Source organism: Budorcas taxicolor, chromosome 18 (assembly GCF_023091745.1).
Source record: "Budorcas taxicolor isolate Tak-1 chromosome 18, Takin1.1, whole genome shotgun sequence".
Classification (NCBI taxonomy): domain Eukaryota; kingdom Metazoa; phylum Chordata; class Mammalia; order Artiodactyla; family Bovidae; genus Budorcas; species Budorcas taxicolor.
In genome coordinates this window covers 15,513,464-15,537,215 of record NC_068927.1, presented here as the reverse complement: position 1 = coordinate 15,537,215, position 23,752 = coordinate 15,513,464, and the positions used below count along the sequence as shown (strand labels likewise).

The 23,752-nt window shown below is 63.7% G+C and overlaps 1 protein-coding gene across 1 annotated transcript in view; it reads right to left on the bottom strand.

Moving 5' to 3' along the window:
• ZFPM1 (zinc finger protein, FOG family member 1) overlaps positions 1-23,752 on the bottom strand; it is a 60,792-nt gene that overhangs the window by 17,059 nt on the left and 19,981 nt on the right. Inside the window, exons 2-3 of the mRNA XM_052656254.1 lie at positions 19,566-19,676; positions 16,974-17,102 (exon numbers count right to left, since the gene is read on the bottom strand). Of these exons, the coding sequence (XP_052512214.1) occupies positions 16,974-17,102; positions 19,566-19,676 (240 nt within the window). The remainder of the gene's footprint in view (positions 1-16,973; positions 17,103-19,565; positions 19,677-23,752) is intronic.

Below are 23,752 nucleotides of genomic sequence, written 5' to 3'. Positions count from 1 at the left end.
GGGGGAGCCTACCAGGGTTAGGGTATACTGCCCATCCCTCCCATTGCCCCCACTGGAGGCAGGGGTCAAGGAGGAATCTTTCCAAACCCCGATGTGCGGACAGCCAGAGCCTTCAAGCCTCGTGGGGTCTGCATGCTCACAGGCCTCTAGAGCAGGGAGGCCCACGCCCCTCCTTGGGCTTCAGTTCTGCTGCTGGGGCCACGGACAAGCCAGGGACAGTCCTTTCACTGCCCGGGGCCTGTTCCTGGTTTGTCAGGCTGGGGAACCCTGTAGGAGACAGTGCTGTCCATCCGAGGCCAGCACCCACCTTCCCCAGGGGAGGAGGAGCAGGAAGTCGTTTCAGTCTTCCTAAGAGTGGTCGAGTCCCACCGAGACCTGGGGACACAGCGGGGATGGGGGTGGTTGGCCCAGGTCCCCCTCCACGGGCGGGAAGGGGTGCAGCCCTGGGCCCCCAGTTGCCCCTGACTTGCTACAGCTGTGGGATCCTGAAGCCCCTCTAGCCCTGGCGGCCTCCTGGAAGAAGGGGCAGAGCACCCACCCACGCCGCACCACAATAAACTGCCAGCTCCCTAATCGCGCCCCAGGGCTGGCGGCCCCCACTCCCAGATAACAGCATGGCTGGTGCTTCCCGTGGCAGCCGCTCCATCTCCTGGGTATCACGCACCACCAGAGAGGACAGCTCCTGATAAAGGCAGCCGTTCAGCACAATGAGGTAGAACTCACCACTTTGGGCTTGCTGGGGGCAGGCCCAGGCCTGGGAAAGGCATGGAGGCTAGGGACCTGAGGGATGTGAGCTGGGGATCAGGCAACAGTCAATCAGAACCCACTTCCCTAGTCCTGAAAGGCTGGGCATTAGAAAAGGTACCCCATGTGGGCAAAGTCAGGGCCACAGCAGGTACCTGGCTGGGTGGGGCGAACGTGGCTAGATCTCAGCCTCAGCTCACTCAGTGTACTCGTGCAGTCCACAACCTATGCCACTGTCCACTGGTGATGTTCAGCATCCAACCACTCAGATAACCTACTTCCAGCTCCCAGGTCCTGCCTAACCCCAAGCACAAGTCAAGCAGGTGTTAGAGCCCAGTTAGCACCTATCAGAGACCCTTCCCAACCAGAAATAAAACTGTATCCAAAAAAGTGGGGTGAGGGTGGGTGAGGCCACCTACTTCTGGCAGACTAGGTACTCGGTGAGAGCTCCATTCAAAGCTGAGAATGAATTAAAGTATAAATGAGCAAAGGGGCTGGGGGTGGCAGCTGACCAGGTGAGTGACAGACAGGAAGACACAGCTATTTTTAAACGGCCCCTAAAGCTCCAGAGGATCTAGACACTGGTGGCCTTGGAGATGGTCAGCTCCCAACCGCACTCACAGGAAATGTGGAGCCAAGGAGGCCCAGGAATGCTCAAGCCACAGTGTGAGGCCTGGCTGGGTGGGACTAGAACCATCTTTGGACTTAACAAAACCCCAGGCAGGTACCTGGGGCAGAGCTGAAGGTGGCACATCCTCCCAGACGTGGATGGCAGTGGCAGCGCCACTGGTGGGCCAATCAGGGTGGGCTTCCAGGTGGAGGTGTCCTCCGCCCTGCGAGCCTCCTGTGACCATGTCTCCATCTCCTCCTCCCAGCTCCAGAGAAGCTGGAGCAAGCAGGGCGGCTAGGACTCCAGCTCCAGCAAGGTCCTGGCGGAGGCCTCCCTGCCTTACCTACCACGGCCCCATCCCCACAGCTGGACAGTGGGGGAACGATGCCATCTGCCCTGAGAACTAACGTGGTCCTAATGGAGGGTCCGCCTTCTGTTTATTGAGCCTTAGCCCAACACTTGCCATAAATCACAGGGATTCCTCCCAGCCATGCTGAAGCTGTCCACCCCCAACCCCCACCCCAGGCGTACAGGGGGAGAGAATGAGGTTCAGAGAGATTAAAAGACCGGCTCAGGGTACACAGCTGGCTGGTGGGATTTGACCAGAGCCCTAGCACGCTCCCAGTCAGGGGCCTGACACCCTTTTCTGGGTGGGAGCAGGAGGCGATAGAGAAGAGAGGGCGGGGAGAGGCTGCTGGGGGCCAGTGGGCAGCCCCTGCTCTCCTGTCGCGGGCTGGCTCCTCCTGGTGTGGAGGAGGGGCAGTCCTGTGTGGCCTGGGTGGGCCTCCCCAAGGGGGTTGGGCCATCACTACCGGCACAGTGTCAGGACAGAGACTAATTTATTCTGGCAAACAACCCCACACACATTATTTCCAGAACAAACATGCCACGCTGGGATTCAATTTCACTCCTAAAGCATGTGTGAGAGTCCCGACGAGAAAATTCAGCCTTTGCATATTTACATGATTTAAACATCTATTTAGGTCTCAAACCACTTCAATGGCATCCTGAGGGGCCAGAGAAAGGAGGCAGGACTGGGCATGGCTCCCCAGGCCCGGCGTGGGAGCCCAGCAGATGGGGTGGCGGCTGGGAGCACTGGGGTCTGGAGCCTACAAACAGGCCAGTCCAGCCACTGCCTGGCTCTCGCTGAGCCTCGGGTCACCTGCTGGGCTGGTGGCTCCGAGAGTAAAGATGGTGCCGGCCAGCACATGGGCCTGACACGCCCCCTCCCCTGCGCCTGGGTGTTTCCACACCTCTGGTCCTGCCAGGGCTGTGGAGAGCTGTCCTCAGACTCAGCCCTGCCCCCAGCTCTGTCCCACAACCTGGAGTCTTTGGCGGCCTCCTTCAACAACAGGCGAAACAAACAGTGAGGAGGCTCTGGTCTGGCTGCGCTTCCTGCTGGAGTGGCCCAGAGAGCTCAAGCAACCTGCTTGAGGCTGCTCAGCAAGGGCTGCTGCCACCTGGCCAGACCCGAGCTCCTTCTTGAGGGAGGATTCGGGGCTCCAACCCAGACCATCTGGCTCCGGAGCCCACAAGCTCAGCCACCCCCAGGTCCGGCTGAGCCACGGCCTGCTGGCCGCTTGGCAGTTCCGACCGAAGGGCCCTGATGTCCGCAGGAGTGTCTGAGCCCAGGCCTGCTCCGCGCCCTGCTGGCTGGCCCCTCCTTCCAGGGGCCGGGCTCCATCTGTGCTAATGGCCAGTGGCCTCCAGGGTACAAAGGCCAGCCGCCCGGCAGTCCCCGCCCTGAACGGTGGGCTCTGGGATCGGTGTGTGGGTGCCCACCCTGGGGTCACTGCCAGAACCTACTTATCTAATCGGCCTCATCGCTCCCGCCCGGCCCCGCCCTGCGGCTCCCGGGGGCCAGCTGGCCCCGGCTTTGTCGGGAGCGGCCCTATCTCAGGGATCACGCTGTTTGCCTTTGATAAAAGTCACAGAAAAGGGAGAGGAGTGAGAGGGAGATGAAGAAAACCCCAGAGTGAGCAGGCTCCGCCCTGGCGGGTTCTAGAAGTCTCCAAGGGCCTGGTCCCAGAGCAGCATGTCCCACACCAATGTGCAAGCAGGCCCAGAGGGGGCGTGCACCTCCCTCAAGGTCACACAGTAGGCCAGGCGGTGGGGTTAGCCTGACCAGGTGGGGTGGGCACCACCAAGGCTGTGGGGGCCCATCTGGACACGCAAGACCCGGGGCTGGTCACCTTCCCTCCTGCATTGTGGCCGTGGAGTCTCTGGGCTGGGAGGGGAGGGTGTGTCCATGCCGGTGCCGAGGCCCTGCCCGTGTGCGGCTCTCCTGCGATCTGGCTGGAGAGGCAGACTGGACTGGTGGACCGCAAACTCCCATCATCTCCTCGGAATGCTCCCAACCTAGGTCCTACCTCCTGGCCTACTTTTGATTCCTGTTTACAGATGCGGCAACATGGCCCAGAGGAGGGGACTGGGAACAGGCCAGGAGGGGGACCCAGGTCCTGTGGCACAAGCAGCACTGTGGGATGTGCCCAGGTGAGCCAGCGAGGTCAAAGTGCACGGTGGGCAGCCAGCTGCTCAGCAGGAGGCCCACATACCTGCTGGAGCCATGTGGCTTCTCCCACCCAGGCTGGTGCCCCAGGCTGGGTGGCAGCAAGACTCTCACCCTGGCTACTGACAGGCTTGGTGGCTTTCTCTAAGCTTTCCCGCCCTCTAGGCCTCAGGACCAGATGATGGCCTGGATCAGGCCACACCTGAATTCCACATCAGGAAACTAAAAGGGGCAGAGCTTGATCCTAACCCTGCTGTCACCAGTGACCATGGTACCTTTTGGACAGACTCAGGCTCCCAGCTGTGACTCACGAGAACAAAGTGTCAAAGGGACATGGTTAAGCTTTGGGGTAAAACTGATGGAGTCTCTTTCTGCCACTCATTGCAAGGTGAGGAGAACATGTCTTGAAGAGGTCAGGGGATGGTCTTAGGTCACAGGGCCAGCAAGCAGCACAGGAGGGTAAAGCCCAGATCTCCCTAACCCCAGCCCGCAACCCCACGCAGGCAGTATGTTCTCGCTTACAGCAAAGCCAGCACACGGAGAGGCTGAGCACCCCGGGCCCTAGGCACGACCCTGTCTCTGTTCCACAGGGGAGCTTGCGGGGTGGGAAGCAATACTGACACCAGTCCTGCACACAGGCCCAGCCCTGGAACACTGGGCCCACAGCCGTGGCATAGCCAAGATGGAAGGGATAACCTGAAGCGTGCCTTCTAGATAAGACAGCTCGGGGAGACACTGGCTCAGAGCAAAGCCACTTGAGTGCTTGGAGGATCAGTGGCTCTTTGGGGCTGGGTGAGGGCTTCCCCTCTGCCTCCAGCCTGGGTGCCCCCAGGGAGCCCCTTGGAGTACCTGGACCCTGGCAGGAGAGCCTAGAACCAGCAGAAACAGCTGGAGGGGCTGGGACCTGGGGGCACGTATGAAAACGGTGACGGGCTGCAATGAGTTAAGAACTATATGGCATACACCAGGGTCTCTGGCATCGTGGGGGTAACTGGATGCTGAGACAGAGCCAGGCTCTGGTTCCCATGGGACCACGACCTGCTGGAGCCCAGTGCTGCGTGCGCCCCTTGGCCTCAGATGCCACCCCATCCTACACCCACTCTAGGGGCTGAGCTCCACCAGATCTCCGCTGTGTAGTTCACGTTAGCAAGGGCACAGGTCTGGAGCTGGAGCTGTGACCAAGATGATGCCCAATTCACTGACAGGGAAAGTCAGATGAGAGGACTCCTGGGAGCTGCCCCCGTGGCCCCTGCGTGCCACGGGGCGCACTGCCGCTTGGGGGTCTCCCACTTGTCTGCCAGCACCCCTGAGTTCCAGGCTGGGCAGAGGCTGAGCCTCCGTGGAATGAGGTGGCCTTCTCATTCCAGGCCAGAGGTTTTCAAAGGGCTTCGAGCCCAGAAGCTCCTTCCCAGGAAGCTGCCCACAGACCCTGCACTCACAGTGGCAGGTGGTGGGGGCGGGGCTGGAGCTCAGACCCAGAGAACCCCTCTCAAGCCCCTCCCTTGGGGTGGGGCACACCTGCCCCCACACCTGCCACCTGGGTGGCTGTGTCTCATGGGGCCTGCCTAGCGCAGGGTGGAGCCGGCAGGCAGGCAGTTTCCCCAGAGCCGACGGCAGAGGGGGCTGGTGGGGCGGCATGGAGGCCCGTCCATTGTGGGCCGGTGGTGCCAGGCACCACAGGGCCTGGGCCAGGGAAGGCCCTTCAGGGGGCAGGACCCTGGATACTCTGGCTGGGGGCCTCTGTTCCTAAGTCCCCTCATGCGTGCAGCGGGGGCGCCTCCACCAGCTCACTGTGCCCTGAGCTGCCTCCAGCGCCAAGGGGCCCACGTGTGCATTTTAGTGACTCTCAGTCTCTCCCTAGAACGTACCCATTGGGCAGGGGCACTGGCAGCTGGCTGTGTCTGAGAGTGCCTGGGTGCAGCCCACCCTGTGGGCATCTGTCTGCAGGACGGTGGCAGGGGGGTGGACCTGGGGCTGAGCACCCGGGCCCTGCTGATGAGCCACAGGCCTGGGAGAAGGGGCAGCTGGTTGTGTGGGGCCAGGGGGGTGAGGCGTGACCCCCATGCCTGCCTGCACCTGCCTTGAGCCCCCAGATGCATGGAGGCCCAGAGCCACCTCTGGGGCTCCCGCTTCCCATCTGTGAAGATCTGGCACCTGGGATGGGTGAGGAGAAGGACATGCTGGCCCCTGGGCCTGGAGTCCACTGTGGACTGGCCCCACCCACCAGCGGGTGACGCCAGCCCCCAGGCGCTGAGCCCCTGCCCCCCCACCCCGCCCCCGCCAGCTGGTGCTGTGAACTTCTCTTCCTATCGCTGGGACATCGCTGGGATTATTGATTTTTTGACACAGAACAACAGCCTATCTCTATCGGGCTGAACCCTGGCCCCGGCTAATGGCAGACTGGGACTGCCTGGGGAGAGCCAGCAGTGCAGGGCGGGGCGGCCTCACACCAGATTTCTGACGGACCCCCTCGCCCACTGGTCCGTGGGGCCCCACGGCCTCAAAGTAGGTGGCCGCATGGTCTCTCCAGCCTTCCCAAAAAGCTTAAAAAAAAAAAGAACTGTCCTGGTCTCCAGGCCTCAGTCTTCCCACCTGCGGAGTGGGCAGAGGGCCTCAGCAGCTCTGGGCCCTGGGACTCTGATCTCGGGAGAGACCCTGTGGCCTGAGAAACTGGGTGGGCGGGGGTCCCTGGCTCTCCCTAGCCCTGCCTGGTCCTGGAGGGGTGGGCTGGAAGCAGGACCTGTGATAAGGTAAGGAAAATACCTCCTGTGCAAACAGCTTATCAGGCTCCTATCAGCCTGGGCGTCCTGGCCCCGGCCCTGTTTTCCAGGGGCCAACGCCACCCAGGGCCTTTCTTTCCGGCCGGCTTCCAGCTCACCACCTCTCAGTCGGCCCGGCTGGCCCCGCTGCCCCCTGTGCCCCCGGGGCCCCACCCAGCTGCCCCTCGGGCGCTGTCTCTCTACTGTGAATGGGCAGGAGTGGTGGGCATGAAGGCAGCTGAGGCTCTAGGCCAAGGCTGGGTGGTTGGGAGGGTAAAGGGAGGGTGCCCAGGGTGCCCACCCTGCCACTGCCAGGGCACCACCCCAGCTTGGCAGGGGCCCACTCTGGACCTGAGGGCAGTGGTGGGCACTGAGGTTGGCCAACATCATCGAGGAAGTTGCCACACCACACCACCCCGCAGGGCCGGCCCCTAGGGAGTAAGAATCTCCCTTGGGAGAAGTGCTGGCAGACCCTGTGTGAGCACCCTTGGGCCACTCCGCCTACAGAGGAGGCTGAGCCTGGGGAGGGCTGTGTCACCCAAGGTCCCAGGGCTCTGGGGCACTGGCCCGGGGCCCCTGAGGATGACCCAGCATGAGGCCGGTCCCGGGAACTGTGAGCCCCTCTCAGGAGCAGTGCGGACCTGCAGACGCCTGCTCCTAGGATGCGGATGACTCAGCCCTCAAGCTACCACATGCCCTGGGGGTGGCGATTCTCTGCGTTCACAGAGGTGGAGACCGAGGGTCAGAGGGGATCTGGCCATGCAGTGCGGTGGTGACTGAGTTCAAGCCCAGCCCCCGATTCCTGCCCAGCGCTCCGTTCTTCCCGCCCCTGTGTGTGTATGTGCACACGGTGGGGTGGGAGGGGCAGCGGCTAAGGAAGAGGAGGCTTAGAGGACAGAAGGCCCTGCTTCCTGCACACAGCGGGCCCCAGCCAGCCCCAGCCAGCCCCAGCTCCAGACACAGAGCCCTTCTCTAAGCCTCTGCCCAGGAGCCTCCAGGGCACCCCTGCTGACTCTCCACAGAGCACATGTGTCTGCACCCCATGGCTGGGCTCCACCGGCTCTCTGCCTCGGGACCCGCACCAGTCTCATCTGTCGAGGCGACGGCTCCTGCCCTCTCTGTCAGGTCCCGGGCCCGCAGGGGAGGCAGAAAGGCCCGGGACCGGGGAGGCAGCGGTGGCAGTAGGCACACACACAGCACAGCAGAGCATCTGTGTGCAATCCGTTTCTTTGGGAATCGTTTCTCCCCTTTCGTGTGGACATTTTGCAGAGCAGCAGAAATAAAAACATTGATGGCTTACTATCTTCCGCACGCGGCGATGACTATCCACACCACCACACCACCCTACGCCTGTCTGCGTTTGAGATTATTTTTTCTGGGGTAAATTCCTAGAAGTTGAACTGCTGAGTCAAGGCAGGGGCATCTGAGCACCCTGAGGGGCTTGGGCAGCTCTGGCCTGAGCACCTGGATGTGTGTGAGCATTCACAGGGCTGCGGTGGCCAACTTGGCACACACTGCCCCATGGAGACCACAGTGGACCTGGGACCCAGGCTGGCTGGCTAGATGCCAGGGCCACCTAGCGGAGGGGCGTGTGTGGGGATGGGGTCGGGGAGGGGTGGACACAGAGGCTCTGTCTGGAGGGGGAGGGGTGGCCAAGGCAGCAGGACGCCTCCCCTTACACACAATATGCCCCGATAGCATCGTTCATTTCAGGCCCCGCTCAGCCCCTTCGGGCAGGATATGACCAGCCCTCGAGCCGATGGCAGCCCCTTTGTCCCATCTCCAGGCACCGATCTTATCGGTCGCGTCCACTGCCGTAGTAATGGAAACACGCGGTGAGGAAATAAAAAGTTAGCGCGCAGACAGAGCAGTAACGATAAATAAATAAATAAGGAGCCCGGCACCACACGGGAGGGACGCAGGGACACTGTTAGATCGGGAAGGCCGGGTGGGCGGCTCCGCTCCTGGTCTGGCCGACCCTCTGCAGCTTGCCTCCCTCACCTGTCAGGTGGGCCGGCCAGAGTCGCCTGCTCCCTGGGCTGCGGGGAGATCCCGAGACAGACAGAGCCGGGCATGAGGGCGGCCCTGCCCCAGTCTCCCCTGGCCCCCAGGGCCGTGAGCCCCAGGTCACCCCAAGGTGCCCCCGTGTGGGCTTGGAGGGGGCCCCACGTCACACACACCGCTCTGCCGCCCCGCCCGCTGTCCTCAGCCCTCCTGGCTCCTCCAGATGGCCCGAGTGTCTGGTCCCCCGTCCCACAGACGCGCGGCCCAGGTGCCAGGCCACACACCCCAGTAGGAGTGGGCACGGCGAGAAGTCAGTCTGTCCTGATGCCCGTGGTCAGTGGGCCCCCCCAGCCAGGAGTAGCTGGACAGTCACCAGTGCTGGTGGCAGTAACCGCGGCCGTGCAGGTCCCTCGCCAGCGAAGGTGCTGACGACAGGGAGCGGTGCGGCCCTGACCGCCTGCCGTGAAGCTGGCCTGTGCATTACACAGGAGGTGGCGGCGGGGGGAGGCGAGCTGCGGTGCCCCAGGACACGGTGGGCCCAGGAGGATGAGGAAGCACACTTCCGGGAGGGGCCACCCTCTCCAGGGGCTCCAGCCAGGGCCCGGTGGCCCCGCACCCCCGATGTCTGGAGGCCCTGGCGGGACAGGCGGATGCTCAGACGCCCGGCCTCGGGGTTGGGGGCAGCCAGGGCAGGAAGCGGGCAGGAGGGCGGAGGAGGAAGCCGGCTCGATTAGCACTCGCGGCAGAGATAGGCGGCCCAGCCGCAGATAGCCACTCCCGGAAGGCGGTGAGGTCAGCGGCCAGGCCTGGGCCCCCACCCGCAGCTGGGAGAGGGGGATCTGGGCCTGGCCACACACTCCCCGAAGGGCACCCCGCGCCCCCTCCATCTCCACCAGCACAGGGTCCGCACCTGCCCACCAAGAGGCCTGGAGAACCCTGTGGGGCTGGGCTGGGAGGTGGGACTACAGGGCCCAGCCCCGGTCAACCCGCGTCTCTCTGGGTCTCAGTGTCCTCGCCTGAAACACGGGAGCACGGTGCCTGCCGCCACATTTCGGGGTGAGCCTTTTCACGGGTCTCTTGTGTCCACACCAGAGCCCCTAGAGTCCATTCACCACAAAGCCGCTGGGCCAGCCCGAGTGGTCTCCCTGCCAGGCCCTGCACCGGCCACGCGGGTGGGCCGTCTTCCCCGGTGTCCATGGAGCTCCCGGTGCAGACCTCCGAGGGAGAGAGGCACGCACCCCTCACCACACGTGCCCCTTCTCGGTCGCCTTCCCTGATTAACTTCTGGGCCCCTGCTGACCGCTCTCTGCATAGTCTGCGGCCCCGGGAGGACTGGGGCTCCCCCAGGGTCCGTGACGAAGACTGGCACACAGTAGGTGCTCAATGAATGAAAATGGGAGTGAGTGGACAGGCTGTGTGGCAGGGAAAGTCCAACGGGATGGTGGGCAAGTCTTGCTAAAGAGTGGTCCGTGGATTGCCGGCCCCGCTCACGGGTCCGGCCCAGCTCCGAATGACCCGAGGCCCGGGCCTTTGTTGGGGCGGAGGCTGAAGTCAGAACTGGGCCAAAGGGTGGCTTCTACTAGCCGGTGAAGGACCACTGACCACAGAAGGGGCTACTCAGGGCTGAGCAGTCAGCAGCCTGGTCTGGGGGGGATGGGCCATGGCCTCAGCCCCCCTCAGGGTGGCAGGGGCGCAGGCCCTCTGCTCAGGGCCCTCCTGGGGTGTTGTGTGTAGCCTGGCACCTGGGCCTCTGGTGCCCGCTGGGCTGCACACGACGTGGCATCCAGCCAGGAGGGACCTCGGGCTCACGGCCCCAGCTCAGCCTTGGCCCTGGGGCTGTCCCACAGGGCCCCGCTGGCCGGGGATTCAGGCCGCTCCCCTAGCCTGGGGACTGATGCCCTGGGGAGGGGGCTTGAGAGGGGGTCAAGGAAGAACTCAAGGGGGCCCGTCAGGGTCACAGCCAGCCAAAGCCCAGGACCCTGAACCCCATTTCCACGGAAACCACCTCAGAGCGGGATCCTCCTGCTCTCTGAGACTGTCCCGGTCAGGGGTCCCCGGATGGCAGCCGGCTCCCCTCACTTTTCTGGTCTTTGCTCAAACGCAGCTCAGGCCGCCCGACTCAGAACTGCCCCTCAGTTCATTCCAGAGCCTCACCCCCTCAACTCCCCTGGACATGTGACGCCTTTACTTCTTTATTATTTAGTCTCTGTCTCCCAGATCAAAATAACAGTCCCCTGGGGGGCTGGGATGATGCTGGCACTGAGCAGGCGCAGGAAGCACGGGTTTGCTGAGCGAATAAACGACCCCCTTCCCTGGCCCATTCCTGGGCTGCAGACCCCCACTCCATGCTCCTAATGGCCCATGTCACACCTCCCCTTTCCAGCTGGCGGTGTGTGGTAAACATTTGGGAAGGATGGTCGCTGCGGAGACCAACGACCCCCTCCTCAGAGCGCCCCCTCCCTGCTGCTCCAGTCCTTATCCACTCAGCTGTGAAGGGGGTCAGGATGGGTGGAGGGCCCTCTGGACGGGGGTTGGGAGTGGTCTCAGGGAACACGTCTCTCTGGGGACATCTGCTGTGGAATGGAGGTGGCTCCTGACGGAGCTCCTGGCTCTGGTCTCTGGAGCTGACCCCAGGCTGACCCCCACCGCCCGCCGTCGCCCCCTCCTGTGCCCCTCCCCCCCGCCCGCTAATCTAAGATAAATGGGCCTATTGGGCCGCAACGCCAGGCCCAGTGATAACACAAAATAGCTGAAATGATTTTTCCCACCCACACATGCCGAGCGGGTGGGAGGGGCCATGTGGCCAGGCCGTATCAGCCCATCTCCCCGCTGTCCATCAGGACGGGCCGTCCTGCCTCAGCCGCCTGCCCACCACCGCTGCCCGATAACAAACCTTGAGGTCTGCAGAGAAACTCCAGGCGCCAAGATTAGTCCACTGAGTGCACCCAGACGGCCAGTCCGATGCCCTTGCACACGCTTCTGGGCGAGAATGCCGGGCTTCCGGCAGACCCCTGGGGCCCTGCACAGAGAGGGAGCAGCTCCGGGGCCCAAGTGGAAAACAGCAGCTGCCATACCCGACCCTGCTCCCAGAGGTGGTGTCCATTAGCCCACTCTCCATGCAGCAGCCAGCCAAACACCCTGCTTCACACCCACCCCGTGTTACGGCCAAGGCAGTGGAGGCATCTCACTACAGTCCATGGCCTTGAGCCCAAACCCTGACCCATCCATGGCCTGGCCTGTCCTGTCTCTCCCCAACCCCGTTCCGGCCACGCCCATGCTGTCCAAACCTCAGGGCGTTTGCACGTGCCCGCTCCTCACCTGAACACCCTCGGCCCACTCCAATGTATTCTTTAGGCTGCACCTTGGGGGTGGGGCACACCTATGGTGCTGTCCTGGCCTGACCTCCTGGCTGTCCCCTCTGCTGACCTGCAGTGTGGTGGGGACATGGCCAGCCTTCCCATCTCGGCCTCAAGGGCCCGGGATGAAGCTGAGAACCAAGAACGTGACACCTCATGTTTGGTCATCTGAATTTTGTCTTGTAAACAGAGGTCACCAGGAAAGAGTTCCAGGCCCCGATACACTTACAGGTGAAGGGACCCTGTTCTTGGGGCTCTGACCACACTGTCAGGTCACAGGCCTGGCCATCTGTGGAGTGCAGGCCACCCTCAGGGCCACTTGACTAGCCACCAGAGCTGGTGGGGAGCCCTGGGGTCCCTTAGGTTCACCCCTTCACTCCCCAGATACTCACTGCCCCTGAGGTGGACAGCCCTGCACTCAAGGGTGTCTGGACCACGCTGCCTCCTGGACAGGTGCATGGAGAACTGGACGGTACGTGCTCACGTGGTCTGCCCCAGGCAAGTCCCTGCGGGGAGGGGACCCCCACGAGGTCTGGCTGCAGAGGAGGCTCTCGGGTCCCTGGGGGCCCAAACCCAGCCCAGCCTCCACTCACTGCTCCCTCTGTTTCTCATGCCCCAGCCAGGAGGCTGAGGCCACGCCAACCACCACTGCAATGGGGGCCACAAGGTGGGGGACAGGGCCAGGACCCTCCACAGTTGAAGGGGACCCTCAGGGCTCACAGCCCTCTCGGGGGCTGCCTGTGTGCCCAACCCTCTGCTTTTCCTTCACGTTAACTGGGGAGGCAAAGGGGGAGCCTGTCGCTGGGGCCACGGAGCAGAGGCAGGGCAGGGCCGTCACAGATGCGAGGTGGGGATTTCAGATTATAGCTCCCAGCCATCTGCATATCGGAATTCTAAACAGCCAGCCCCTTGCACAAACAAGGTCATTTCAAAGATAAAAACACCCGGCTCCCCGGGTCCCTGCCGTCCGCCCCTCTCCTCTACCCTCTCACTTGGGCTGGTGGCTCAACGGGAAGTGAGAACAGTGCCAGGCAGGGCAGCCCCCTGCCCAACACCCCCTCCCCATTGCGGACTGTAGCCACGCCACAGACTCAAAGCCAGGGGTAGGTCCCTGCTCTGCTCTCATTCACTTTCCCAGTGGCAGCCCCAAGGGACCCCCTCTCTTGGGACCAAACCCCTGCCCGCCGCACCCTGCTCAGCACCCTGGGGTCCTGGCGCGGGCTGTGCCTCCAGCTGGCGCTCTCCTCTCCCACATCCACGCAGACCTGCTGACCTCAGCACCTTCGTGCCTGTGAGCCCCTCAGGGTCACTTTTGTGGCGAGGACCCTCCCCTCCTAGACAGTCCACAAAGCTGGTGGTGTCTGGGTTCCATGAGGATGGGGGTGCCCCTGCCCACCTGGTATGGCCTCCACACCAGCCTCACCCCCAGTGCTGCTGCCCCTGCCGCTCGGAGGAGGGGAGTGACCTCTCTGCGGACCCAGTCCAGACCCCAGGCTCCTGAGGGTCAGCGGGGACCCCTGGCCAAGGTGCCCGTTACCAGCAGGGGCTCCTCCCTGCTCCATGGTCTTACACAGCGGCTTCTCCCCCAGACTCCCCCTGACCCAGAGGCCCGGGCCGCCCTGGCAGATTGACAGCACCGAGTGGGGAGCTGGCTCCGCTCTGTGTGCTCATAAAGATGAGGAAACCAAGCCCAGAGAGGTCAGGCAACCTGCCACAGTCACTCAGCAAAGCTGGCTCCAGGCCTGGGCAGGCAAGTTCCGGGCTCTCAGCACAGCCAGGGCTGGACGGGGTTCCAGCCTGAAGCAGCTGCACTTGAGAAGTAGCCGCTGGCAGCTGACGACGCTCGCGACGTCTGAAGTGAAGCGACATCCAGAGTGCCTCCCCACCTGTTTCTGGAGCTCTGGGGTCGTGGTGGGGTGGGGGGAGCCGGCGTGGGGAGGAGGGAGCTGGTGTGGGGCAGTAACGAGGCTGGAGCTGACAGGCCCCTCACACACCCTGTGGCCCAGACTTCGCTGTGTGTGTGGTACATGTCTAGGCCCCCCCGGGAAGAGAGGCTGGAAGGCCTCCCTTCTGTCTGGGCTGGGGGTCTCCTGGAGTCTTTGCTCAGGGCCTGGACCCCTGCAGGAAGGGCAGCTGCACCAGACCCATGCATGGCTGGAGAGAGGCGTGAGGCCCAGCCTTTCTGCTGGGTCGAGTCACCTGCCTTGGGACCTCGCGGTCTCGGCCCCCACCTGGAATGGGTCTGACCCAGGAGCTGTCCTGGCTAGCAGAAGACAGTGGCCGGAAAGGCAAGGTGGTGGGGGCAACCCCCTGCTAGGGACACACCAGGTGTGTGCAAGCCCTAGGCCTCACATGGGAGACCGAGACTCAGGGTCCAGCCAGCGGCCCCCAGAGCCAGGCAGGACAGGGTGCGCGTGATTCCGGCTGGCCTGACAAGCCAGGTCCCTGGGGTGGCAGTCCTCACATGGGATGGGGCAGGAGGAACAACTGGATGTCAAGCGATCCTCAGATGGGGAGGGGGAGACGAGCACAGGCAGGGGGTCAGCGGGACCGTGCGGGAGGGGCCAGGGAGCCACCAGAGCCCCAGGACCTGGCGAGGCGTGGCTGCACACCCCTGCCCCTTGGCTGGCCGGACCCTGGGTTGGGCACTGCCCTTGGGGACACCGATCCAGCCAGCCCCGGCAAGGCCTGCCTCCCATCGCCAGCAGGACAGCCCCTATAAGATAAGAGCCCATGAGGCCTCTCTGGCTTCCCGGCCAGGCGATAAGTGTGGCCTGTTTAGGGTCTGATAGAGGACGGTCACCACGGCGGTTGGCCAGCGGCCGCTTATCGGCCCATCGCTGCCCACTACACAGAAATTCCTATCTGCGGGGGCCGACAGGGAGCCCCCCGGTGGCCCCCAGAAGATGCAAATAGCTCAGGAAGCTCCTGGGTGCACCCATCCGAGCCACGGCCCCCACAGTCACCCTGGGGCCAGGCCCTGATCTCCAGGGGCCTCTGCCTTCCCATCCGTAGAACATGGATGCGGATGCTAAGAAGGCCGTGAGGTGGGCGGGGGCCGACGCAGGACAGCTGGGCCGGCATCCACATACGCACAGCCCGAGCTCCAGAGCCGGGCTGGAGTCTGGTGTGCTGCCTCCAGGCAGTGACGTGGACCGGCCCCAGGGCTGCTCTGCACCTGCCTCAGGGGCTGGTGTGAGGACGGCCCATCCCCTTCGTCCCCATGGTCCTGCTCCAGACTGCAGCCTCAGGGTCCAATCCCTGGACTGGTGATGGTCCCTGGAGTGTGGGAGCCATGGGGCCAAGGCAGGGCTGACTTGGAGTCTGTAGGTGCCCTGTTGTTACCTTGCCCTAGACCTGGGGAAACTGGGGCAGCAGAGTGGGCCCCAGCCCCCCAGCTCTGTCCCCTGTGTGTGGGGAGGCCTGGCCCCGCAGGTGGGGGTCCAGCTCAGCTGTGCCCAACCGGTGGTGTGGGCCGCGTAGACGTGTGGCCTGAGGCCTGTCCCTGGCCAGGTGCTCTGTGTGTGGAGAGGGCATGCTGTGGGCACGGCCGGCTGGGGCTCCTGGGGCCCCTCCCCGCCTGTCACTGGGTCACCGAGGTGATGTGGGGGCGGCCAAGGAGTCCTGATGGCAGCGGGGTGGCTGTGCTAACACTCCTCCCCGCGCTGGGCTAGCGTGGGAGCCCCAGCCTGTCTGGCCCAGGGTGGCCTCTCAGTGAACTGACTCAGCCCTGGTCTTGAGTCTGTGGTCGTGTCTCCCATCCTGGTTGTGCCCAGCAGCCAACCCTGCCCTCTCTGGGCCCCAGACGCGCACATACAGCAAAGGGGCCAGCAGGGAGCCCGGAAGACACACGAGCCCCTCATCTCTTTGGCACCCTGCAGACATCACTAAGCAGTCCAGCCCTCTCTCATCGGCACCTCGGGGTCACGATGAGTTTCACAGGACTACTTGAGCTGAACTGCAGGAGAGCATCTCTAATACTCCTGGGAGACCATGGGGGTCCTCTCTGCCGGGGTGAGGTCTTCCCAGCCCCCACAAGCTGAGGCCCTTGCCGTACGTCCCCCGCAACCTCCCTCCCCACGCTGCTGGCTGTGCTGGTGTCAGTTCCCCAGGAGCCTGTCTGCTCAGAGTTGATGTCCAGTACACAGCAGGTGCTCAATACATGCTACGTGGCTGCGCGCCTGCCCCGGGAGTGCGGCCTCCATCCAGGCCCTGCATTCACCAGGGCCATGCCCACCCTTCCTCACCTAGCGGCCCCCACTCGGGGCCCTGACGGCCAGCCACGCTGTGCCCGGTGAGCTGCCTCAGCTCCGATTAGGAATCGCAGCAACAGGCAAAGCCCCCAGCCCGCCTGCGACTCAAGCCGGTGGAAATGCACGCCTCGGGGAGAGCCTGGTGGGCCCCGAGCTCACAATTCCAGCTACAAATGGGGTGGGGCGGGGCAGCGCTGGGAGGCACAGAACCGCTTCAAAGACACACCCTTCATCCAGGAACCTGGGGGGCTGGAGCCGCCTCCTGTCTCCCCTCCCAACCCCTCAGGCCGGAGCCCCTTCCTGGCTGGCAAGGGCCTGGCAGACGGGCAGCTCCAGATCCACACCCCCACCACCCTGCCTTGGCCCTGCTGCTCCTGCCTGGCGGATGCCCTTCCCGTCTCACGGCTGCTGCTCCGCTGTCCCCGCCAGACCACACCCTGCCTCCAAGGAACCCTCAGAGGCCCGTACACTGCACAGGGCCCCGGTTTAGCTCTGAGCGTCGGCACAGTTCAGTGTCCCCTCCAGGGAACCTGTGGACCCACAGGCAGCTGGACTTTGGAACAGACGCCAGGCTTGGGCCCAACAGTTCACCACCCACCTCCTGGCCAGTGTACCTGGCCTGTCCACCGTGCTCCACCCCGCACCGTCAGGTGGCCGATTCTCAGGACCCCCCACTGGCTGGGCCCCAGGGCCACCCTGTGAGGTGACGCTGCCGGACCCGGCCGCAGGCGCACTTACCTGGCCCACTCCAGGGGCTGCTGGCTGCCTCCTCCTCCGGCATCATCTCTGGCTCCCGATGCTCCGGCTCCTCGGGGCCTCCTGGGGATGTGGGGGCCGGCGGCAGTGGAGGGGGTGGAGGATTAGCCTCTGTGGAAAGGAGAGCAGTAGGTTCCCTGGAGCCTCAGGACACCGAGGTGTCTGCCCACCCCAGCCCATGGCCACGAGGGATACTAAAGCCAGGTGGGTGAGCGTGTGGCCGCGGTGACCCCCTCTCAAAGGCTTCTTCAAAGTTGGGTGGGGGTGCGATCAGACATCTCAGTTTCGCCCCCCCGGCCTCTTAAAAAAACAAACCCTCAGCCCCTCATTAACTGCAACAGTGATAGGCGCCCTCCCCGCTGCTGTTAATAATTAGAGTGTGGATGGCCTCTCGGCACGCCCTGGCCAGCGGGCACACGCACGGCCCGGCTCCCGGTCTCCTCGGCTGGCAGCTGGGGGCCCCTCCGCCAAGCCCCGCACCCAATTCCAGCCCAAAGGGCATATTTGCCTTCCCTGCTGGACCGATAACCACCACGGCCCCCAATCAATGAGGTCCCATAAAAGCCCCCCCTTGGTGACGTCACGCACCCGGCAGATTATTAATACCGCGATAAGGGCTGTGATTAACATCGAATAAATCAATCACACGGTATAAAAGTCCTATTATTTTTGGCTATAAATCAACGCGGCTGGCATCTGAGCTCCAGCCACTGCGCGGGAGCCACGCTGGGCCCGCCCGACAGGCAGACATTGCTCCTGCCGCCTTATCAACGCCCATCAGCGCGTTATCACCGCAGTCTGTGCCAGGTGCAACCCCGACTGTTTTTTCCAGCTCCTCCCCGGGCCCGCCCCCACTCCATGCAGCTCAGCTCCCAGATCAGATAAGGGACCCGACTCCCCGGGGCAAAGTCCACCAGGAACCAGCCGCTGGCCCTCTGGAGAGCGAGGCCCCCGTGAGCTCACAGCACCTGATGGTGATGGAGGTGGTGGTGGAGGCCCCTCGCCACGCCCTGGGCCACTGAGGGGCTCAGGCCCAGTTACAGGTGTGGAAAGCAAGGCTCAGAAAGGGCTGAGGCTGGGGCCAGGCTGGGGCCAGGCTGGGGTGGGCGGGGCGGGTGCAGGCTGCAGTGCTAAGTGACTGATGGAGATGATGAAGGCAGAGACAGCCACGAGCAAGAGTGTCAGAGCCCAGGCCTGCGCCCCTCTGCTCTGCCCGCTGCCCGGGGAGCTGAGGATGACGGGAGCCCTGACCCTGGGTTCGAGTCCTGCTGGCCTGGCCTCACTGCAGGGGCCGGGACCCCAACGGGCTGTGCTGGGGAAAGGCACACAGGCCGTAGGTCTCAGAGGATGGGGCCTGTTGTGGTTATGCCGGGGAGACTCTGACACTGGCACCTTAGTGGGGTGGGGGGTCCACACTGAGAAGCCCCCCCACCTTCTGTCTGGAATCTCAGCCCCTCAGTCCCAGCCCTACCGGGCTGTCTTGCTGTCCTTTTGCGTCCCACCCCAGGGCCTTTGCTCGGGCGGCTCCACACATCCTGCACGTCTGCTCACGGCTGCCCCCACCCATCTCGCCTTCACTCCCGGTCACAACACCACTCAGTCCTGTGACTGTCTCCCCCATCACACTACGGCCTGGGGGTGACTCTGCCTCTGTGCACGGGGCTTCATGGCACAGAGTGGGGATGGGAGTGAGGTTTCCACCCACGGCCAGCAGGGCAGAGGGGGTGGGGGTGAGGTGAGCAGGACTCAGAGCCCACCCCCAAACCTACTAACCACCCCCCAGTCTCAGGTCCCTTTTCTGGAAAACAGGGGTGAGGGCGCTGACCTCCCCCAGGGCTTCCACCTCAGGGAGGCCTCTCCTCCTGGGGGTCTCTGGGGCAATGTGAGGACGTGGCTGGGCCAGCTTCGAGGCCCTTCCAGGGGCCTGGCCAGAGGAGCCTCCTTGGTGTCAGTTAATCCACCGCTGGGTGTGTGTGGGAATCTCTCCTCCCAAGTCCTGTCCTCAGCTTTAGAAACGCATCCCCAACCCCTAGGACGCTGCCACCAGGAGGGCCCAAGGAAAGGGTCCAGGTGCCCAGGGTAGGGTGGGGAGGGAGGAAGCCGGCAGAGGGCTGGGGAGTCCACCTGAACTCAGGCCTAGGGTGGGATCCTGTTTGGGAGTTTACAGGCGGGGTGACCCTGGGCAAATCACTCAGCCTCTCGGGGCCTCGTTCTCTCATCTGTAAAGGGAGGCCCACAAGTGCTGAGGCAAGTGTCTCTGTTTCAGAGTCTGGGAGGTCACTCAGAGCCCACGTGACCCTGACTCAGCCTGGACTAGACCCTCCCCCTCTGGCCTCGCTCTCCCCATCTGCGCCATGAAGGGCTCAGCTTTCCAGACCCCCATCCCCGACCCCCTCCACGCCTTCTCCTGGCCCTGCCGGGCATGGCTGGCCCGCGGGCACTTCTCAGCACAACGCCCATTTCACACTGTGGAAACTTGAGTCCTCGGTGGGCACTGGCTCATGTGAAGTTGCGAGGATGGGGGGCAGCCCAGGGGGCCGGGGCCAGACCTGCGGGGCCCACCGCCCGACTCACCTGGACTGGAAGGGCTTGTGGGCTCGGGCTCCAGCACTGTGGCCTCCTGCTCTGGGAGGCTGGTGTCCGCGGCCTGAGCCTCTTCTTTGGCCTCCATGTCTCCGAGGGAACCTGTGGACACAGCCCCAGAGGAGTCGTGAGGCGCTGCCCCCTCACGGTGCACCTACCACCGGCCCCCTGGCCCTCCCAGAACTGGCGCAGCACCGGGGGCCGGTGCAGCGGGGACCAGGCAGAGTCTCAGCCCCTCACGTGGCCAGAGGCCTCGAGGGGGTGGCCATGAGCAGGGCGTCCCCCAGGGATGCGCGTACCCTGCCCCTGTACCCACCCCAAGCCCCGCACCAGTTCCCACACCTGGGGGTCACCCAGCCGCCCGCTGCCCAGGCCTGCCCGCTGGGCCCCCCAGGGGAGACATCGCCCTGGCCTCTGTGCAGTCACCCCCATGCCCGGGCCCCCTCCTGCAGGGAGCCCTCACATGTGGGGTTCCGAAGTCTAAGGACATGCCGAGGGTGGGCCCCAGGGCAGGAGGAGCTCGTCAACCCGATTAAAGCAGCAATGGCTGATGAGGCAGAGGTGGGCACACAGATGCCTGCAACCAGCCCATCATCTTCCCTCAGAGGCTCCTGTGGCAGGGTCGGGGGGCAGGGGGGTGGGTGGGCGGTGCCCCGCAGGGGTCTCCTGACAGCCGAGCAAGCAGCCTGACCCCAGACCACCTGGGAAACCTGCCAGGGGCCCCTACGTGCAGGCCAGGGTGGCAACCTCTGCCCCGAGGTTAGGACGGTGCCTCTGTAGGGGGCTCGAGAGCTGTGGAGAGCAGCTGTCCCACCTCACCCTCCGCCAATCCCCCAGACCCTCGCCCCACCCCCTTCCTAGCTCCTCCTCCAGATACCTGCTCCGCCCCACCCACTGCTCGGCTGCACCCCTGGATTCTAGCTCCGGGCCCCCACGGAGCTGTAAGGACAGGAGATGGGCCGGCAGGTGCTCACCTCTTGTGGCCATGGGGCTCAGACAGAACCAGCCCCGGGTTAAACCCTCATGGCATGGTCTCTCATCAGTGCGCCCACACGGGAGGCTCCACAGCAGGCTGGGAGCACCCTAGACTCATGCCCCTGGGATGAATGGGCGGCCTGATCCTCTGTGACCTCCCCTGCCCGTGGGGTTAGCCGGAGCAAGAACTGCTGGTAGCCTTGGTGGGGTGCAGCACACAGGCCTGGGGCCAGCCCATTTGCCGGCCTCTTTCTAGAAGTCCAGGTGCTTCGGCAGCTTACTCAGAGTGGAGAGGGGGCCCTGAAGCTGTGCGCCCTCGTGCAGATGGCAGGGACTTCCTGGCCTCAGTGGCCGGCTCCAGAGAAGGGGTGCGAAGCCCCTGCTTTCAGGGACTGCTGGGACCAGAGTCCTGGGGTTGGGCATTTGCCTCTCCCCAGCCCACTCTCCCACCCAGGTGGGCCTCAGCCACCCAGGGAGGCCCGAGCTCCTGGCAGCTCCATTTATGAAAGAACAAAGGCATCCGCTCGTCACAAAGCGTGACAGGAGCGTGAAGAAAGAGGCTGCCGGCCGCAGCAATTTATCCTAATGGCGCTAATTCATTCTAGCACAATTAATGCTCTGATAACGCAGGAGACAATCGCCAACCAGCAAATGGCTCCAGGCCCACAAGAGGGATGTGATGGGATGTGATGCTGTGAATCGCGCCCCATGAGACCTTGGAGCTTCTGCTGGAGCCTCCCTGCCGCTGTGACACCCCAGGGGCCACCTGGGTCCCGGCTCCACCTGAGGGGGTGGGGGGGCAGGAAAGTTTCTCCACTGACTGGAGGGACACTGCTGCTTCTCCAAGCGCCCTGGGCCAGGAAAGACTCCACTTATCCCTGAGGAACCCTTTCTGCCCAGACACCCCAGCAGCTGGGCCAGGCCAATCCTTGGCCAGGCAGGCAGGGTCCTTGCTGTGTGACTTTAGGCAAGTTGCTCCACCTCTCTGCGCTCAGGAATTGTAATAGCTCCAACACCGCATCACAAAGCCTCATTTCATCTGCATGGAGCCGTGATCAGGTCCTGACACACAGTAAGTGTGCAGGAAACACCAGCATCACCAGCATCAACATCACACCAACATTAACAGTTGCGGACGCCCCATACCCAGCAGGGCCTGGGAAAAGGGGCCAGGGTGGGGAGGGGCACTGCTCCTATGGAGCTTCACGTGTCTGTGAGCCCTGCACTCAGTATCTACAAATGTCTCCCCCTTAAGCCCTCCCTGGACTCACAGCCCAGGGGTGGAGGACAGTGGGGAAGGTGTGAATGGGGAGCAGCAGCGGGAGGCAGGCCCAGATGTCAGGTGCTACGGGCAAGTACCTGGGGGCCTCCCAATGCCCCAGAGGTGAGCCCCAGTTGTGGCCACTTTGCAGGCGAGTCAATAGAGGCCCTCGGCCAGAACCCCTCAACACCGCACCTTCCTGGCTGCTGCTCAGGCCTCCCCCACCCTGCCCGTGATCTGGGCTGAGGGTGACACCAGCCCCGTTGCCTGGAGGGGTGGAGAGCTGGGTCCAAGGCCGAGCACCTGTCTGGAGGCATCCACGGGGGATGATGCTGGTCACCCGCGCTGGGCGCAGCCCCCGCTGCCCGGAGCCCCTCGGTTATCACGGCAAGCAGACGCCCCGTGAGCCGATCTGTCTCCTGCTCATTAAGCCGGACGCCGAAATGGAAATGAAAACATAATAGCTATTTGATTGGGGGTGAGATATTTTGCATATTGGCTTGGCGCTGATAGTGGAATTTCATCAACTCCCTTTTTTCATGCTTTAAAACTGAATTACTGAGACAGACTCTGTGTGGAGGAACGATCCCTGCTCCTTCCAAGTCCTGGGCTACATGGTCCTCCTGGCTTTGATGGTGAGACAGCTGGGGGTCCTTTTGAATGACTGCCCAGAAGAAAGCCGGAGCTGGTGGCTGAGGGGGACAAAAGCCCCCGAGGTGGCCCCAAGGGGGCTGGCGCAGAGTCGGGAAGTCCAGAGGCCCCGGGTGAAGCCCGCCGGCCCCTGCAGACTGTGCTTGCCCCCCAGGCCACTGGGAACATTAAGTGAAAGAATTTGGGCCAAGTCCAGTGGCCTCGTACCTGGACTCTGTGCATGACCCAGGTGTGGGCCTTTCCTGAGACCCCCCACACGGCTGCTGTGTTATACAGTCATTCACAGCTGTGGGGCGCTCCTCTGTGCCCCAAAGCACGGAGGAGGAGGGGAGGTGGGATTTCCTGACCCCACTCAGTGTTGGGGCCGGGGCCTGGTCATGCTCACAGGCCCACTGGCCCTGGGGAGGGGTGGACGCTGATGGGCATGCGACCCTGCTCAGGTCCCCACCTGTAGTGTGGCGGACATGAGCGCCCACGGCCTCCTGCTCAACCGCTGTTCACGTCCTCGTTTGCCATTCACTCATGAAACCTCCCCTGAGTCCACCTTCCTGCACCAGGCCCTGGGGACCCTGCAGCCAACACATGCCCCGCCCCCCACCCCCCAGGGAAAAAAAATGTGAAAATGCAAGTGTGGCCACTGCCACCAAGGAGAGGTGGAGAGGCCAGTCAGGGAAGGCCTCCTGGAGGAGGTGACAAATAAGCGGCGATCTGGTATGGGACAGAGGAGACTGCCTGCAAGTGGGGCTGGGAAGAACACTCCAGGAGGAAGGAAGAGCAGGACTCGAGGCCTGGGCCTTGTGTGCTGCCCACCCCTCCAGCCCAGGTTCCGCACAGAAAGCAGCTTGTATCTGGGGCTGGGGTCACGGTTCAGTGAGGTGGTGTCTATGGGTGCTGAGCACAGGCCTGACTTTATTGCAAGTGTTGCTATGACTTCAGCTCCCCAGGGAGGGCTCTATGGGCTCCTCTGGGGGGTGATTTCGGGGTGCACAGGGGAGGAGACTGAGGGGCACAGCAGAGGGAGGGGTGTGAGGAGCTGGGGGCTGGGCAGGGCATCGTGGGCGGAGGAGAAAGACTGCCCCCAGGCTGGTGGAAGGCCTGGCCCCCTATCCCGCTGGCTCCGGTCAGCTGGCGGGCAGGAGAGGCATGGGGCTGCCAGGGAGAGACCCTGGCCTCTGCGCGGCAAGTGACCAGATAAGGGCCCGATAACAGAGAGAAAATAGCAACAGATTCAGACTTTCCCATCGCTGGGCAGCGGGGCAGCTCAGGCCACGGCGGGGACAGAAGGCGGTGG